This window comes from Penicillium solitum (assembly GCF_028829755.1).
Source record: "Penicillium solitum strain IBT 25940 chromosome Unknown utg000009l_segment0_segment0, whole genome shotgun sequence".
NCBI lineage: Eukaryota > Fungi > Ascomycota > Eurotiomycetes > Eurotiales > Aspergillaceae > Penicillium > Penicillium solitum.
The window spans coordinates 2,291,931-2,307,809 of NW_027072128.1; the positions used below are offsets into that span (position 1 = coordinate 2,291,931).

The 15,879-nt window shown below is 48.2% G+C and overlaps 7 protein-coding genes across 7 annotated transcripts; 4 read left to right on the forward strand and 3 right to left on the reverse strand.

Moving 5' to 3' along the window:
• Nucleotides 1–10: 10 nt before the first annotated feature.
• N7455_011958 (cytochrome P450) lies at nucleotides 11–1,639 on the reverse strand (the record flags this gene model as incomplete). Its single annotated transcript, XM_040953968.2, has 2 exons — nucleotides 11–1,271; nucleotides 1,329–1,639. 2 exons carry the CDS (start codon nucleotides 1,637–1,639, stop codon nucleotides 11–13), a joined length of 1,572 nt encoding a protein of 523 aa, XP_040815687.2.
• An 878-nt stretch (nucleotides 1,640–2,517) lies between these two features.
• N7455_011959 (fungal specific transcription factor domain-containing protein) lies at nucleotides 2,518–4,351 on the forward strand (the record flags this gene model as incomplete). Its single annotated transcript, XM_065606788.1, has 2 exons — nucleotides 2,518–2,613; nucleotides 2,693–4,351. The coding sequence occupies 2 exons, from the start codon at nucleotides 2,518–2,520 to the stop codon at nucleotides 4,349–4,351; spliced, it is 1,755 nt and encodes a 584-aa protein (XP_065459954.1).
• Nucleotides 4,352–4,751: 400 nt separating this feature from the next.
• Nucleotides 4,752–6,041, forward strand: N7455_011960 (putative FAD-binding monooxygenase; the record flags this gene model as incomplete). The annotated part of the gene is made up of 1 exon (XM_040953940.2): nucleotides 4,752–6,041. One exon carries the CDS (start codon nucleotides 4,752–4,754, stop codon nucleotides 6,039–6,041), a length of 1,290 nt encoding a protein of 429 aa, XP_040815670.2.
• Nucleotides 6,042–6,349: 308 nt separating this feature from the next.
• Nucleotides 6,350–8,192, forward strand: N7455_011961 (DUF3176 domain-containing protein; the record flags this gene model as incomplete). The annotated part of the gene is made up of 2 exons (XM_040953784.2): nucleotides 6,350–6,780; nucleotides 6,872–8,192. The coding sequence occupies 2 exons, from the start codon at nucleotides 6,350–6,352 to the stop codon at nucleotides 8,190–8,192; spliced, it is 1,752 nt and encodes a 583-aa protein (XP_040815745.2).
• Nucleotides 8,193–10,187: 1,995 nt separating this feature from the next.
• On the forward strand, nucleotides 10,188–11,569 carry N7455_011962 (uncharacterized protein; the record flags this gene model as incomplete). Its single annotated transcript, XM_040953970.2, has 2 exons — nucleotides 10,188–11,462; nucleotides 11,519–11,569. The coding sequence occupies 2 exons, from the start codon at nucleotides 10,188–10,190 to the stop codon at nucleotides 11,567–11,569; spliced, it is 1,326 nt and encodes a 441-aa protein (XP_040815641.1).
• A 474-nt stretch (nucleotides 11,570–12,043) lies between these two features.
• Nucleotides 12,044–13,870, reverse strand: N7455_011963 (uncharacterized protein; the record flags this gene model as incomplete). The annotated part of the gene is made up of 2 exons (XM_040953855.2): nucleotides 12,044–12,822; nucleotides 12,889–13,870. 2 exons carry the CDS (start codon nucleotides 13,868–13,870, stop codon nucleotides 12,044–12,046), a joined length of 1,761 nt encoding a protein of 586 aa, XP_040815725.2.
• Nucleotides 13,871–14,523: 653 nt separating this feature from the next.
• N7455_011964 (glycoside hydrolase family 128 protein) lies at nucleotides 14,524–15,321 on the reverse strand (the record flags this gene model as incomplete). Its single annotated transcript, XM_040953934.2, has 1 exon — nucleotides 14,524–15,321. The coding sequence occupies one exon, from the start codon at nucleotides 15,319–15,321 to the stop codon at nucleotides 14,524–14,526; it is 798 nt and encodes a 265-aa protein (XP_040815748.2).
• Between the last annotated feature and the right edge of the window lie 558 nt (nucleotides 15,322–15,879).

Genomic DNA, 15,879 nt, shown 5'->3' on the forward strand with positions numbered 1-15,879 from the left:
ACCCAGGATGTTAATTATACTCTCTCAATCTAAGGCCTGCCTGGCACTCCTTGGGCTTCTTCGAGAATCCTTCGTGTGACTCCATGATTGGCTGGTACAACGCGAACTCATATCGACGAAACAAAGTTCCAATAATCAGCTGCAGCTCCATAATGGCAACGTTCTGCCCAACACATGCCCGGGGGCCATATGAGAACGGATTGAAAGCAGTCTTCTGTCGGGCAGTCAGGTTCAACCAGCGGTCAGGCTTGAATTCTTCGACGTCGTCTCCCCAAATATCTTTCATATGATGGATAGTGTACGAGGGCACTGAAAGTACAGTTCCAGGGGGGAAGTGGAAGCCATCGAAATCGACACCGGGGCTATGATCGGCGACCAAACGTGGCAGACCAATAGCTGAGGTAGAATGAAGTCGCATCGCTTCATCAATGCATCTTCGCAGGAACAGGAGATCTTTGATCTCAGAATAAGATGCGATCTTTGCTTCGGGGTCAATTGCTTGGTCCAACTCCTCTTGTAGTCGGGGAATTATCGTGCCCGGTGCATTGCGTTCTCCATGCAAGATCCAGTAAAATATCCCGCAGGCCGTGTTGGATATTGTGTCGGAGCCAGCGATAAGCTGCGTCAGGGCCTCTGCTATGAGTTCATCTCGCTCCATTGGCCTTCCATTGGCATCTTTTGCTTGTAGTAAGCGCGAAAGAATATCGTTGCGCGAATCGACCATTCCCTTCTCCGCGGCATCCAGTCGTGATGCGACAGCGGCGACAGCAATCCCTGTCAGGTTCTCCACGGCCGCTACGCCCTTGCTAAAAAATGGATCTGGGAGATATCGAGCCCATGGGCGTAGAGCTGGAAGAAGGCCCAATGTCGAAGAGATCTCGCCTCGTCTATTCAACACGTCGACTGCCGGGGTGTATGAAATGGGTCCTCCGGTCACGAGCTGCGTCTCAGTCTCGTCTTTTCCCTTGTTTACCATTCCAAATGGTGAACCAAATGCCAAATCTCCGATTATGTCAAAAGCAAGGTAACTAAACCAGGGCATTGCGTTATATCGAGCAAATTCCTTCCCATTGTGTTGTGGCCGAGAAGCCGCGATCCGGTCCAGCTGGGTTATCCATCGCTGTAGGTTTTCTGCCATGAACGGCTCAAACTCAGCGACTGATCTGGGAGAGAAAGCATGGGATATAATCTTCCGCTTGCGTGTGTGTTCGGCGCGGTCGCGAACATTGAACATGCCTGGGGTTCGCGCTACAAATGCTTCATAATAGTGACTAGACATGTTTCGTTAACACTAGTAAATCTCAATTCTAGTAAGAGATATGACTTACTCCTTGAGGAACCCATTTCCGTGCCCGTAAACAACATTCAAAGCCCGTTCATCGGCGATAGACACATGGTTGAAACCAATACGGACGACTTTGCCATATTTTCGATGCGCCGTGTCAACTGCTGCATATTTCTGGCCATGTCTGGCACTTAATCCGACCCATATGTTGCTAAATTTAGCAACAAAAGGACCCGGGACTCGACTTAAGTGCCCGTATGAAACTAAATAGGGGTATATGTAGTAGAACGCGAACCACACGGGGATGGCCACGGCCATAGTCCATGGCGAGAGTAAAAGGGATAGAAGAGCCATTTGATAGATCGATCAAAGTTGAATAAATTAATGAACTAAAGATCATTGCATTATCTTCCTCTTTTTTAAATCAAACCAGTTGCACTTCACATTTCACATGTTCCCTATCCGTCCGACGGAGCACAAGCAACACCGTCGGAGATGAGACAGATATGCAGGTTCGATGCACAAGGGGTCAAGGACCAAAGAACCTGCAGGTCATTAACCCTGCAAGACTTTGGATAATATGTAAGAACAAAGAACAGAATTCAAGTACAGTTCATTGGTCAATTATTACAAAGTTCCAAGGTTGTTCTCGGTGGTTGATTGTCGACGGGGATAAGCGGCCATAACGCGGCATTTTCATTTACCGAAATCTCCGCTCTCACGGACTTTCTTTCTATCAACATCAGTTCCAAACAAGTTCTCCATGGAGTCTCAAGAGTCTCAACCCCATCGACGCCGAAGGCCAGCTCGGTCTTGCATTGAGTGTCGCCGTCGCAAAATCCGCTGTGACCGAAATGACCCTTGCACGCGTTGTGTCTCCGTCCACACACGATGTACCTACAAACTTTACGGCGATCAAACCAGATCCCCACTACAATCTCTAGAAGGCACCTCAAGACACTCAACACTGGGTACCCTTCAACCTTCACCATCGTCACATGTTCAACCACTCAGAGAATCCCTACCATCTAGAGATCATGGCCAACCATTAGAGCCTCGCACCATTGCGACAGGGACTCCGACACCAGCAAGAGCACCACATCATGGTTCGGTTTTTCCTGGTCAAATTCATAATGAACAGCAAAGGCGAGTCCAAAACTCAGAATCGGCCATTACAGACCTTTTGCAACGGGTTCAGAGCCTAGAACAGTCTTCGGCACAAACACCTGTGCATGACCTATCCGAGACGGGTCGGGAAATATTTGGCCGCCCGTCCCAACCAGAAGGTCTTCAGTGGATTTTCACAAAAACTAGAGCTATGCGATGGAGTATGTGGATGGGCACAGCTAAAGAGGTACGATATGCATTAACATACGCTTTAAATCATGCCGCTAATTATGTCGCAAGTTTGAGCCCTTTCTGGCATTTTATACCGAGGCTACTGGAAAAGGTGAAGGGAAAACATTCAAAGGCGCTGAAACCAAAGCCCTTCTTGTTCAAGTCGGTGATCTACTTCAAAAATGCAAACACACAGCGAGAAGCATCAAGACCTGGCGGCCTAGCAGATCACTATCGAATCCCCAGCTTGGCCTTGAGTTCCCGTCTCGCGAGATATCAGATATGATGGTAACCTTATATCTGCAATCCTTTGAGTCAACACACCGGATACTTCATATACCTTCCTTTTGGGCTGATTACCGAAGATATTGGGACGATCCGCATAATGCCTCCAATGAGCTACGCCTTAAAATTCTTCTCGTGATTGGCATAGGGTCAAGTCTGCAAAAGGAGGAAATTACAGAGATCGGATTCCGAAAAGCGGTTCATCGATGGGTATATGCTGCTCAGGCATGGCTTTCTGGGCCACTGGAAAAGGACCGATTGAGTGTTTCCGCGCTGCAAATTGACTGCCTCACAATTATAGCTCGACAAATTTTCTCGATCGGCGCTGATCTTGTGTGGACCTCCATGGGATCTCTCGTCCACAAAGCCATGCAAATAAACCTACACCGAGATCCCAAGCATCTCTCGAAAATATCTGTGTTGCAGGCCGAAATTCGTAGGAGGCTATGGACCACAATTGTCGAAATGACTGTGCAGTCATCTTTAGATTCGGCCATGCCAGCCAATATCCCCGAGTATGACACTGAGGCCCCTTCAAATATCAACGACGATGAAATTAACGAAACTACCACGGTACTTCAGCCTCATCCCAAGGGCAATTACACCGCTACCTCATTCCAAATATTGCTGCTTGAATCGTTGCCAGTCCGCCTCCGGATACTCCGTCTCTTGGCCAGTTTGGACACACAAATCTCTTACTTGGATGTCCTTGCCTTGAGTTCAGAACTCAGCAATGCGTCTCGGGAATACCACAGTTTCATGAAGAAGAATCAAAGTTCCAGCATCACGCCATTCCACCGAAACTTACTTGACTATCTCGTGCGTCGATTCATGATCCCTCTGCATTGTCACTTTACAAATAAAGCCCGCACAAACCCATTATTTACCTTCTCATTAAAGGTCAGCCTGGAAACAGCCATGACTATCATGTCGCCTGAACCAGATGAAGGCTTCTCCAAACTAATGGTCAGCGGTGGGGGCTTATTCAGAGAGGGTATCTGGTGCGCGATGGCTGTCCTTGCCACTGAGCTCCTAGCCCAGCTCGAAGCTCAACACATCGACGGAACATTGCACCGCAACTTCGACTATATTATGCTTCTCAAGCATTCTGTCAATAACTTGATTACTCTCTCTTCTGAGCGGATTCGCTACGGAGAGACAAATATCAAAGGTCATATGTTTCTCAGCATGATCTTGGCAAAGGTCGAGGCGGTGCAAACGGGCGCCGATTGTGAATTGTCTATGGCACGGAGTGCGAAAGACAGCCTTGAATTCTGCCATGGCCTTTTACTGGCTCAGGCTGACTCTTCGTTATTGGGAATTCCCAACAATGCTGGATTTGCATCCGGGTCGAGTCTTGATGATGGGTCCGAAGGTCCTGATTCTGGATACGACTTGGACTTGGACTGGGACTTTCTTTTGCCAGATGCTGGGTTTCCTTGATACCTTCATACAGTAGTAATTCTCTTTCTGAGCCATGTATGTATATTGTTCTTCTAGGAGACCTTGTAATTTTGTTGGTTTTGCCACTCTATATACAATCTTAACTCGGTAATACTGGAAAAAGAACTTACATATGTAACTAATCGCAATTATGCTAGTATAATCTCCGTACTGCGCGAGTAAGTCTTCCTTGGGCTATTACTAACCTTTTCTGATTTCAACAATTGGCTGAAGCAGCGGTCTTAACACGGGGCGGAGATAATCGGCCTCAACTATTCCACACTGATATTTTGTCCGGACTCACTATTTAAACTCCTCAGAGCCAACATCCTTTCTCCTTGCTGAGACCACCTTGCCTTTCTGTTTTACGACAAGTCGACCACCCACAGTTTGAAGCACCATGGCACCAATGAAGATCCTCATCAGCGGCGCAGGTATCACCGGCAATTCTCTCGCCTTCTGGCTCTCAAAGCTAGGCCACAACGTCACAATCATCGAGCGTTCTCCTTCCCTTCGGGCCTCGGGGCTCCAAATCGATCTACGCAGCCACGGAGTCGAAGTTATGAAGCGCATGGGTCTCGAACAGGCCTTTAAGGCCCATTCCATCCCAGAGCAGGGCATGCAAATGGTCAACAAAGCGGGCAAACGGCAAGCCTATTTCCCAGCCAACGATTCTGCAAATGTCAATCTGGGCTTTAGTACCAACTTCGAGATCATGAGAGGCGATCTGTGTCGAATCATGTATGATGTAACAAAGAGCCGGGCCAACTATATCTTCGGCACATCAATTGAGAGCTTCGAGGAAAACGACAAGGAAAAATCGATCAACGTTCGATTTGCAAATGCCACCGAAGACCGTTTTGACCTCGTGATTGGTGCCGATGGCCAAGGGTCGCGCACTCGAAAGATGATGTTCGGAAACGAAGCCCCCGACGCATTCCATCCCCTCAACAGTCTCTATGTCGGATATTTTACCTTCCCTCAGCCAATTAAAGATGGGGAAGGGTATATTGCTACAACGTACAGGGCACCTGGAGGACGAGGTATCATGACTCGAAGACACAATGCGCACGAAATTCAGGCATATATCGGCGGTCGGGCGGATTCAGAGAAGCTCAAGAACCGTTTGCAGGGTAATGTTGCGGAGCAAAAGGAAGCATTGAAGGAGATGCTTCAAGGGGCGGGGTGGAAATCGGATGAGATCTTGGAATCTCTCAAAGATGCTGACAACTTCTACTGTGAGCGTATGGGCCTTGTCAAGTTGGCTTGTTGGTCTCGCGGTCGTGTCACGCTCGTCGGGGATGCTGCTTATTGTCCGTCACCAATGAAAGGAATGGGGACCACTTCTGGGATTGTTGGTGCCTATGTCTTGGCTGGAGAGATTGGGAGGCACTGTGGTGAACCTTCTGAGAAGGATTTTGTGGAAGGGACCGATACGACAGACCCTGTTGTGGCTACACTCCAGGCGTATGAACAGAATTTCCGCCCTTTTATGAGCCAGGTGCAGGAAGGTGTTTCCAATGACGGAGGGCTTTGGGATAGGATTTCGGCCACGGCATTCGGTATTGCTCTCATGAACCATCTTATGGGAATTGCTGCCTTTTTGAGATTGGATCTTCTCAGTAGGTTCTCTGCGGATCCCGTCAAGGACTGGAAGCTTCCGATATATGAAGAGTTGCTCCGGGATTAGAGGTCGGCTATGACAAAACCAACCGTATGACTCTTTGTGTTGTATCTACCTGTCTTGTTCCATTATTTATGCACATGGTTCATACGGCCATGGGCTTTCTTCTATATATCAGCAATCTTATGGCCCCTAAATAAATTATGATTGGTGCAAACCCACCCCGATATCCTGCAGGTCAGCACAGCCCTGATTTGCTAACTACTGAAGCTACTAACTGCCACACGTTCAACCTTTTTATTTCCACTAGTCCATGTTTTGTTTCATGTCCAGTCAGCCCCTCCAAATCCTCGTTATGAACGAGTACCATAAGCATGAGGCCTAACGACAGATCCAAACTTCCCTATATCAAACTCAACAGGCTCCGAGATGTCAGGGAGCTCCCATTAACTCCACCCGAGCCCGAAGCCGCCCCACCCCTAGGAAGCTGGAGCTCCAACTGGATCCTAGAAGTTCTCAGCTGTGTCTTATCCTTGGGGTTTCTAGTTGCGATTATCGTTGTGCTCGCGAGTTACGATGGAAATCCAATACCAGACTGGCCCTATGGTATCACGCTCAACGCATTGGTATCAGTGCTGAGCACTTTCATGAAGGCCGCCATGGCCTTCGCCGTCACGGAAGGATTGTCTCAACTCAAATGGTCATGGTTTACTCGGAGAAATACTCTGAGCGATATGGCGCTGTTGGATGCTGCCAGTAGGGGCCCACTAGGGGCGGCGATGGTACTCTTCCGATTCCTGCCTAGGTGAGTTCTGATAGGTGCTTCGGTCGATTCTTTGGGAAAGGTATCCTGCAGAAGTGCATACATACCTGTAGAAATATGCTAATATTAACAGACACCTGGTCACCTTTGGATGCGTTATCCTCGTTGTCGCGGTTGCCACCGATCCCTTCGTCCAGCAAGTGATTGCCATCAACGAACAGGCTGTTCACACCCCAGGCCGATCGTCAATACAAATCTGCAACTCGAGTCTGTACACCGACATCGGAGCAGGAGCCTCCCCCGGCGCCGAAAAAGTGCCCCTCGTGACTCTCGGTGCCATATACACAGGAATTTTCCAGAGCCAGAGCCCTGACAGCAAAACCATCGTGATGGACTGTGCCAGTGGAAACTGCACCTTTTCTCCATACCAATCTCTTGGGTTTTGTAGTCGCTGCATCAATATCACCGAGTCTGTCCATGCAGATGCACCTTACTCACTTCCCCCTCCATTGAACACTACTCTCGTCTATAACTACACTCTGCCGAATGAATTACATTTCAGCACGAAGTCAGGGTTGACAATGACCACCATGAATACATCAACTGAGCTAGATCTAGTTCAGCTGGATGCACAAAACCTACCATTAATTGTCAATTTTACCGCCATCAGCGCTACCGGCTACAAGGTGCCACCCCCGATCACCGCAACGGAGTGCGCGCTCTACTTCTGTGTCGACACATACAACGCATCAGTGAAAAACGGTCAGTTCGAAGAAACGCGCACCCCAACTACTAGCAAAACAAATTATCTGTTATCCAAATCCGGGGGCCAAAACCCTGCACTGATCCCCGACACTTGTTACGTGAACGGGACACGACATCAACCTCCATATCAAGCTAACGAAAACTGTACATACAACGTCGCCTGGCAGAGCCTGCTAGCGATGCATAACTCCGTGGGTCCCTTACTCCAAGGCAACGGCTATACGTTTGGAGGGCGGCCAACTTGGCAGTCCGATAATGGGCCATCCGATATCATCGAAGCATTGTATGGTGAATCAGGAGGCTATGCCGACATCAACTCACTTTTCAAATCCCTAGCATCTTCACTTACAACCCATTCCCGGTCAAAGGTCTGCGACGGAAGTATCGATGGTGTAGCTTGGACGAACCAGTCTTTCGTTCACGTGCGATGGCCGTGGATGAGTCTTCCTATTGCTCTTGTGGTGCTGACTGTTGTCTTTCTTATTGTCACGGTCATCCGCACGAGAAATCAGTATATTTGGAAATCATCGCCCTTGGCTTTATTATTCTCGGATGTGCATGTTGATGCTCCAGTTCCGTTCAAGTCTGATCCGACTCTCAAGGGAATGGAGAGTGCATCAAAGGATATGCATGTCTGCTTGGAGACATCGTCCAATGGAGTCAGTCTAAATACCAATCCGAGTTCGTAATTTTTGAATACAGCACTATGACTATCTACTCTCACTTTGATCTGTATATGCGTTATGCGCGGTTATTCGAAGCCTGAAATCCAGGCTATAGTAGCAGACTTTTCATGAGATTATTGACCCTGCTTAAGCGTTTTATCTACCTCTATGCGCTCCTCGAACAGTGTTGCCTACAATTCTATAGACCTATACTCTGTCATATCTTTGATAGTCACATTCTGCCCGTGTTGCTCAGTGAACCAATGTCATACTACCGATAGTGAGTAAGCTATGCTTGTTGCCTGAGCAATCTGACATAGAAGGGCAGATATCAGTCAACTGTGATTTCTAGGGTTCCTGAAATGATGATTTCCTTTGTTCATAGTGCTAACGGTCGGCGATAAATTTTGTGAAGCCTTTCCGTAGGTTTACAGAACTCTCTGCCTAGCGTGCTCGTGAACACCATCGGCTGATAGCGATTAGACATTTCCCAGGTTTCTCACGCGCAGGCCGTGCTGATACAAACGAAGAGTGTTGTGGGAAGGTGCGACCTATGGATACATGTGACATTGACAACCAGGGAAGGTGCAAGGGGACTGTCAACTTTAGGAAGGTACGGGTTGTTGGGGGTATAAAAGGACACCCACCCCCCTCCTACCTCTTCTCTTCTTCTTCTCTTCTTCCTCTCTCCAACCCTCTCGACCGCCATCTCACATGAGACAGCGCAGGCGGAGGGTCCCGTAGGCTGTAGCAAATGGTGCGTGCACACTTATGGAGGGACATCAGCATTACCCAGTTGCTGAAATTCATACCATATACTCGCTGCCCATCAAGATTGAATACCAGTTCTCGTGAGAGTCTTTTGATAAAGTCATGGCTGAGCATTTGGGCTCCATAGTCACTGGCGGATCCCACGGAACACACCCCTCTACCTAGATAGTTACTCGATATCTTCCAAGTTTCAGACGCGTAGCTTTAAGATTGGTGTTTACACCAGTGTAGCTGTTCCTGAATATGTATAGAGTAGAGCCGCTATAGACAAATCAGCTATTCCTATCTTGGTTAGCTTGGTTTCTGAAAGTTTGGCCTGCCGAGGTCGGGAACCTCGGCACCCTGGAACTTAAATTTGATCACGTAATCACGCGGGGCCTCCACCTGGCTACAAGCCTTCGTTCACATGTACGAGCGATGTGCTCCTCGATTATTCCTTGTGCATTCAATTATCGGATTTGGCATTCATTGTTGATACCATTTTTGTACACATCAGAGATCAAGCGCTTACTCATTCACTATTCGGAATCAGAAGACAACATGGCTGTCTCCTATCACCCATCGAGAAGAGGGCTCCGTGAACAGACAGACAAGCGGGAGACGAGAAGAAAACTTAACAAACCTGTACCATATTTGAGGGCGGTAGAAACCAACATCACCTGAAGAAAAAATCTCTGCCCCATCAACGACCTGGGAAGTAAGAGATATTCTTCACGAGCTGAAACAATTACGTACAACCTTCGGGAGTTGGGACCTTGAAATTTTCATTAGCAGCCTTGGAAGTTCAGGTGCTTATCCAGTATAAGCCTAGCGGACGCCAGTGTCTCATTGTTCTTGCGGCTTGCTCCGACACGGCCTATCTTTTTCCTGCAGAGTATAGTTTAACCGAATCTAGCGCCAGGAATCTTGCGAATCACCAGTCTCTCCCCGTATCTCAATCCCTGTGATTGATAAACGTCGTGTTGACTGACTCCACTGTGCTCCACATCTAGACTATCTTCATAAAGCCATAAGGGTACAGAATCCTCGGTAGAGAGTGTCATGTTGCTGAGGGGGTTACTCCACTCTGCTGGTCCGACCATCGGTCGGTTTTAACTCTTTGATCTTATCTGATCCGCCTTTCTTGTTCATTTTGATTTTTTCTTTTTTTCTGTTAAATTTCCTTTTCCTGGGCTGCACTTACACCTATGCCAGTCTGGTATACAGATCACCAATTCATCGATAAACTGCCCACAAGATCTCGACACAATGGCCAGCGAAGCTCTCCCTAAAGATCAGGACCCTGAGTTACAAGGAATCTTAGAAGGGAATGCCCGATTCCGCCGTTTGGGCTGGAAACGACTCACTGTCATTTCGATAGTCGAGGCGATCGCCCTGGGGAGCCTAGGTCTACCATCTGCATTCGCTGCTCTGGGAATGGTCGCAGGCGTAATCCTAACTATCGGACTCGGCTTCGTCGCAATCTACGCGGGGTACAATATCGGCGAAGTCAAGCTGCGGTATCCTCAAGTTGGTCATTATGCAGATGTCGGACAACTTCTGCTGGGGAATTTGGGATCAAAACTTTTCGTAGGCAGCTTTGTTGCTCTTCTTGTCTTCGTGATTGGGTCGCACTGCTTGACCGGTGCGATTGCATTCCAGAATATTACCCAGAGCAGTTCGTGCTCGATTATCTTTAGCGTTGCATCTGCTGCAATCCTGATGTTGCTCGCTATTCCTCCGTCATTTGCGGAGATTGCGATATTGGGCTATATTGATTTCGCGTCGATTGTCATCGCCATTGGAGTTACGATAATTGCGACTGGTATTCAAAGCTCGAATGGTTCGGGTGACCTTTCTGCGGATCTCTCGCCGTGGTCTGCTTGGCCGAAGCCTGGTCTCACTTTCTCTGCGGCTATTGTAGCCACCAATAATATTGTTTTTGCCTACTCCTTTGCTGGATGTCTGCCGTCATTCATGGAAGATATGCATACCCCCGAGGACTATGTCAAAACGCTATGGTGGCTAGGAGGTATCCAAATTGTTATCTACACCCTAACAGGGTCGATCATCTACGCCTTTGTCGGGCAAGAGGTGCAATCACCTGCTTTGCTGTCTGCGGGCCCCGTCATCTCAAGGGTTGTCTTCGGCATAGCGCTTCCAGTCATCTTCATTTCTGGGTCTATCAATACAACAGTCGTCTGTCGATATATCCATGGAAAGATATACCGGGACTCAGTCGTTCGCTTCGTCAATACCGCGAAGGGTTGGAGCACATGGCTTAGTCTTGTGTTTGTTGTTACCATCCTAGCTTGGATCATTGCTGAGGCCATCCCCATCTTTTCCGAATTGCTTTCTATCATTTCTTCCTTGTTCGTGTCTGGTCTGTCTTTCTATATCCCACCAATCATGTGGTATATGCTTTTGAGAGAGGGTGCATGGTATGAAAAGCACAATTTGAAGCCTGCGATTTTGAATGGTGTGGTATTCCTGGTGGGCATGATTATTTTCGGGTGCGGTACCTATGCTAGCATTGCTGAACTGGTAAGCCCTTATTCCTTTCACCTTCCGAGGAAGATTGCTGACTCTATGCTTCGTAGGTTGATAAGTTTGAGTCGGGGTCAATAAGTAAGCCATTTACCTGCGCTTGAAATATCGCAACAACGTGGTTATGTCTGTCTTTCTGCCTTCCCAATGACTACAGTCTCTCAAGGAACTCAGCTATGTGGTTCTACTTCTATAAAAATTCAACCTGCAAAGATATTCGGAAGGAAAGTAACAACAGCATACGGCTTCAAAGTCAGCGGAAGCGGACTCAGAATCGAGAAACAAAAATGTGACTTTTGAGATCTAAATTACCATCCACAGGAACATAGACTATAGTTCGAGACTTTGAATTCATTTAAAGTCAGGTTACATTGAGATCTAGAACTCTTTTGGGATTTTATATTTACAAGGGGGAAGAATTATCTTTATGGGTTTTGTTTCTGCATCAGAGAATGGCAGTTTAGATAGATAGGAATACAATATTCGCATGGTATAACATTAAAGAAACACAATAATAATGAGGTATGTCGGTGCTTACCTCGTTTACTCTCCTTACCTTTTTGTCCTCATTGCTCCTTTCAATCCTCCTCCATCGGGTCTCCCTCCTCCATCGGGTCTCCCTCCTCCATCGGTCCTTCGGCCCATTGATTCTCCTGGAGGAATGTTTGCATGGCGGCTCTATCCTCGCTTGTAAGTTCTGCAGTAGTAAAGATTGCAGGGTCTAAAGGCCCCTGAAAAGCAGAATCACCGTCACCCCCTTCCTGGGGTTGTTGCTCAAGGCCATAATCGCCCCCGTGTCCCGTTTCAAGGATTATAGGACGTAAAAGGTTGAACAAAGAAGAGGTTTCGTCGCCTCCTTCCTCTTGTCGCTGCCCAACAGCAGCAGGGGCGAAAGTAGGGCCAGGATCAGGACCAGGATCAGGATCAGGACCAGGACCAGGGGAGGGGGCGAAAGTAGGACCAGGACTAAGGCCAGGGACAAAGGCAAAAAGAGGACTAGGGGCGAAAGTAGGACCAGGACTAAGATCTGGGACAGGGCCAGGGACAGCTCCAGGGACGAAAAGAGGACTAGGTGCAGGGCCATCAGCGGGGACAGTGACAGTTTTGTGTGCTTCCCCTAGCCTTCTTCTCTGGGCCTCTGGAGCATTCATCTCAGCCTCGGTTTCTGCTCCAGTTTCCGCTGCCGTTTCTGCTGCTGTTGCTGCATCCGCCTGTGCCCTCTTTCGCTTGGTTTTGGCGTGTCTGTCGGCGGCATATCGGGCTATCTGTTCAGAACGGCGGTTAGGACCGAGTGTATTACCACCTATTTTTTCAGTGGGACGAGCTAATGCTGGCTGTTTAGCAGATAGGGCACCACCTATAGAAGAAGAATGTTAGCATCATGTCTTTTAACAATCGCACTGAATTAGAAAGGAGTCCTTACCTGTTGTGTTCCCAGTCCGGATGATAATAGTCATATTTGGTCTAGGCAAAGGTGAGCGTCTGGTACCTCTATAGGGATCAGGGGAGGGATTTCGAAGTTTAGGCCAATGCTCACGGATAGTTCGCAGGAGTGTAGATGCGAGATTGAAGGATGCCAGTCGTACCTCGCCAGTCTGTGGGTTAGCAATCAACGCAGGATCAATTTGGTCCAGAGAGAGATGGTGTAACCAGATTGTGTCCCCGGGTACCAGATAGCCTTCTTGGATGAGGTTTTCTCTGAACACCTCGAATTTGATATTGGCGATGTTGATCCAATCCCCATCTGGGCATACATCCTGTGGATTTCCTCTGTCAGTTAAAAAGTCGCCCACCCTAATTGCAATTGGCATGTCAGGGTGATCTGCTCGGATGATCTGGACATCACCATTGGGGACTATGTAGGGCCGACAATAGTCGAATTTCTTCGGTTGTTCTGGTTGCTTTTGTACTGACCTTGCTGATGGCTGCTGTGCTGTACTTGGTCCCGCTGCCTGTCCTCCTGCTGCCTGTCCACCTCCTGTCTTTCCACCTACCATCTTTGCGCCCGCTGCTTGTGCTGCCGCTTTTGCTGCTCGTTCTTCCGTTAGCTGTCTCTCAAACTCCTTTTGCAACTCATCTTGAATACAATTGAGGTATTTATAAAGCGCCCCAGTGAGAAGATCAGCGTCCGTGACGTGATTTCTAACAGCGGCTGGTAACCTCGGTATTCGCTTGCGCCACTCAAATTGGATTTTAGTGCGTGAATAACTCGATCGGAAAATGTTGGTGATAGCTCTGCCATCGTTGAGAGCTTCAACCGCTACAATATCAAAAACCTCTTGTGCTAAATCGTGGAGAACCTTATGGTCGTCGGGGCGATCTTCTATGTTAAAACGCCTGTATATATATCTCTCGTCGAAGGAGTGCGGCCAATTTTTGAGTGGCGGCGGCTGCTGGAGTGTCATGTTAGCTTTGAGCAATTATGCTTGATTTGATGTTTTGGATGCTTGGATGGTTAGAAATTCTACGGCAAGGGGAATATGTCCACTATTTAATACTGGAAATGCCCTTTGTGACTAAAGAAGTGTTATACATTGTGGCCTTGAAACTCGATATTTCAATATGCATTGTTAGTGCTTGAAAGAGACACATAAAGAAACAAAGAAACAAACAATAGGATGTGATAGTATACACTAAATTAGAGTCAAAGAATAGACCTGAAAGCGAGGTTTCAAGTTTCAGCATTATTATTAAGACAATGGGACTGGGACCTTTAGGCTAAACAATGTCGCATTGTTAGATCTGCCTGCAGTGATGTATTGTGGCGGGCCTGATTTGCCATTGTCAACCCGCCACCTCATCACCTTAATACTACAGAATTACGTTTATACGGGGGAATGGTTTGAAATAAAAATAAAATGAAATGGTGTGGTGGATATTTTGGATATTTGCGTAAAAACTCCTTGGAAAATATGAACAGACATGACCCTCCCAAGGCGATCAATCGCCAGCAGAACCCAAGAAGAAATGTAAATTGCTCGAATCCCCTTCGGGCTCTCTATTTTGGTGATTTCGTTGTTTTTATTTTTGTTATTTTCAACACGTCAAACAAGCAGTCTTACGCAGAGACGTAAGCTTGGCCAGCCTGGTTGAGAGTGCTACCGGAGAGCAAGTAGTTCTCAGCACACATAAAGTAAGAGTAGCGAGCAACACCAGTCTGCTCATCCAACCAAGGGAGAACCTCGTCAAGGAAAGCAGCAGTAGTAGCGGTGTCGGTAGCGCCGTTGATATCAGCGGTGAGAGCAAACTCGGTGATCCAGACCTCAGACAGGCTGTGCTTGGAAGCAGTGTCAACGGCCTTGGTGACGAAGGACTTGAAATCATCGGCAGTGTCACCGTACCAGTGAACGGCCAGACCGGAAATACCGCAGCTGCTGCAGCTACCGATGAAAGACTCGAACCAGTCAAGGCCGACTCCGGTCTCGGTAGAGGAGGTTACGGCGGGCGAAATCAGCTTCGCCTTGCCGGACCACGGGGTGATGTAGGTCTGGTAGTAGCTGGCAGCATCGGTGGGGCTCATGTTAGCCTGCGAAGCCATGTCGGGCTCGTTGAATCCGAGAATGTAGCTGCTGCCGCTGGACAAAGCGGTCTCGATGGCGGTCACCCAGCCACCGAACATCTTGGGGCCCCAGAGCATAGGGACAAACTCGATGTTAGAGGGGAGCGAGCCAGAGAGGGAGCCGGCCCAGTTGTAGGCCCACGAGATGGTGCCACCATTGGTCAGAGCAGACACGGTAGTGACATCGTTGTAGGCGGCACCGCGCTTGCTGGAGGTGCTGCGCTTGGCCTGCATGGGGGCGGCCATAGCCGAAGTGGCGACGAGGCCGGCAGTGAAAAGCTTGGTGAAAGAGACCATTTTGAATAAGTTGGAAAGATAAGTCACAAAAGGAGTGGACTTGTAAAAAAAAAGGAGGGAAAAAGAGAGAAACCTGTTCTCGACCTTGTAAAAAGGAATGTAGTCTTGAAGGAAAGTGAGGCTCAGACCGTGCACGGCACAGGACTAGAAGACCAGAAAATAAATGAAGGAAAGTTGGGTGGATGGAGAGAGAGAGAGAAGAAGAAAAGAAAGATCAAGGGAGGTGGAGGGTTTAAATCCCCCAGGCATCAGTGTGTCAAACCTACCAGCCCAACTCGCTGGCTGGAAGATATTCCATTTCTTCACGGTGGAGTGGAGATAGGAAGTGGCCATTGGATGTTGGGGGCCGAGGAGGCGGGTTCTACCTCATATCCATGCCTCTGGCCAGATCGAACGTTGCATGAAAAATATCATTGGCGCGGGGGAAAGCAGGGATGGATCTGAATGGACTCCATGGCCCGTTGACAGAAATTCGAACCACGGTGATTGGCTTGAACCGAGCGTCTTTTCTGACATTTCTTACATTTACAATGAGAATTCACTCCCCAAGGCGCTAAT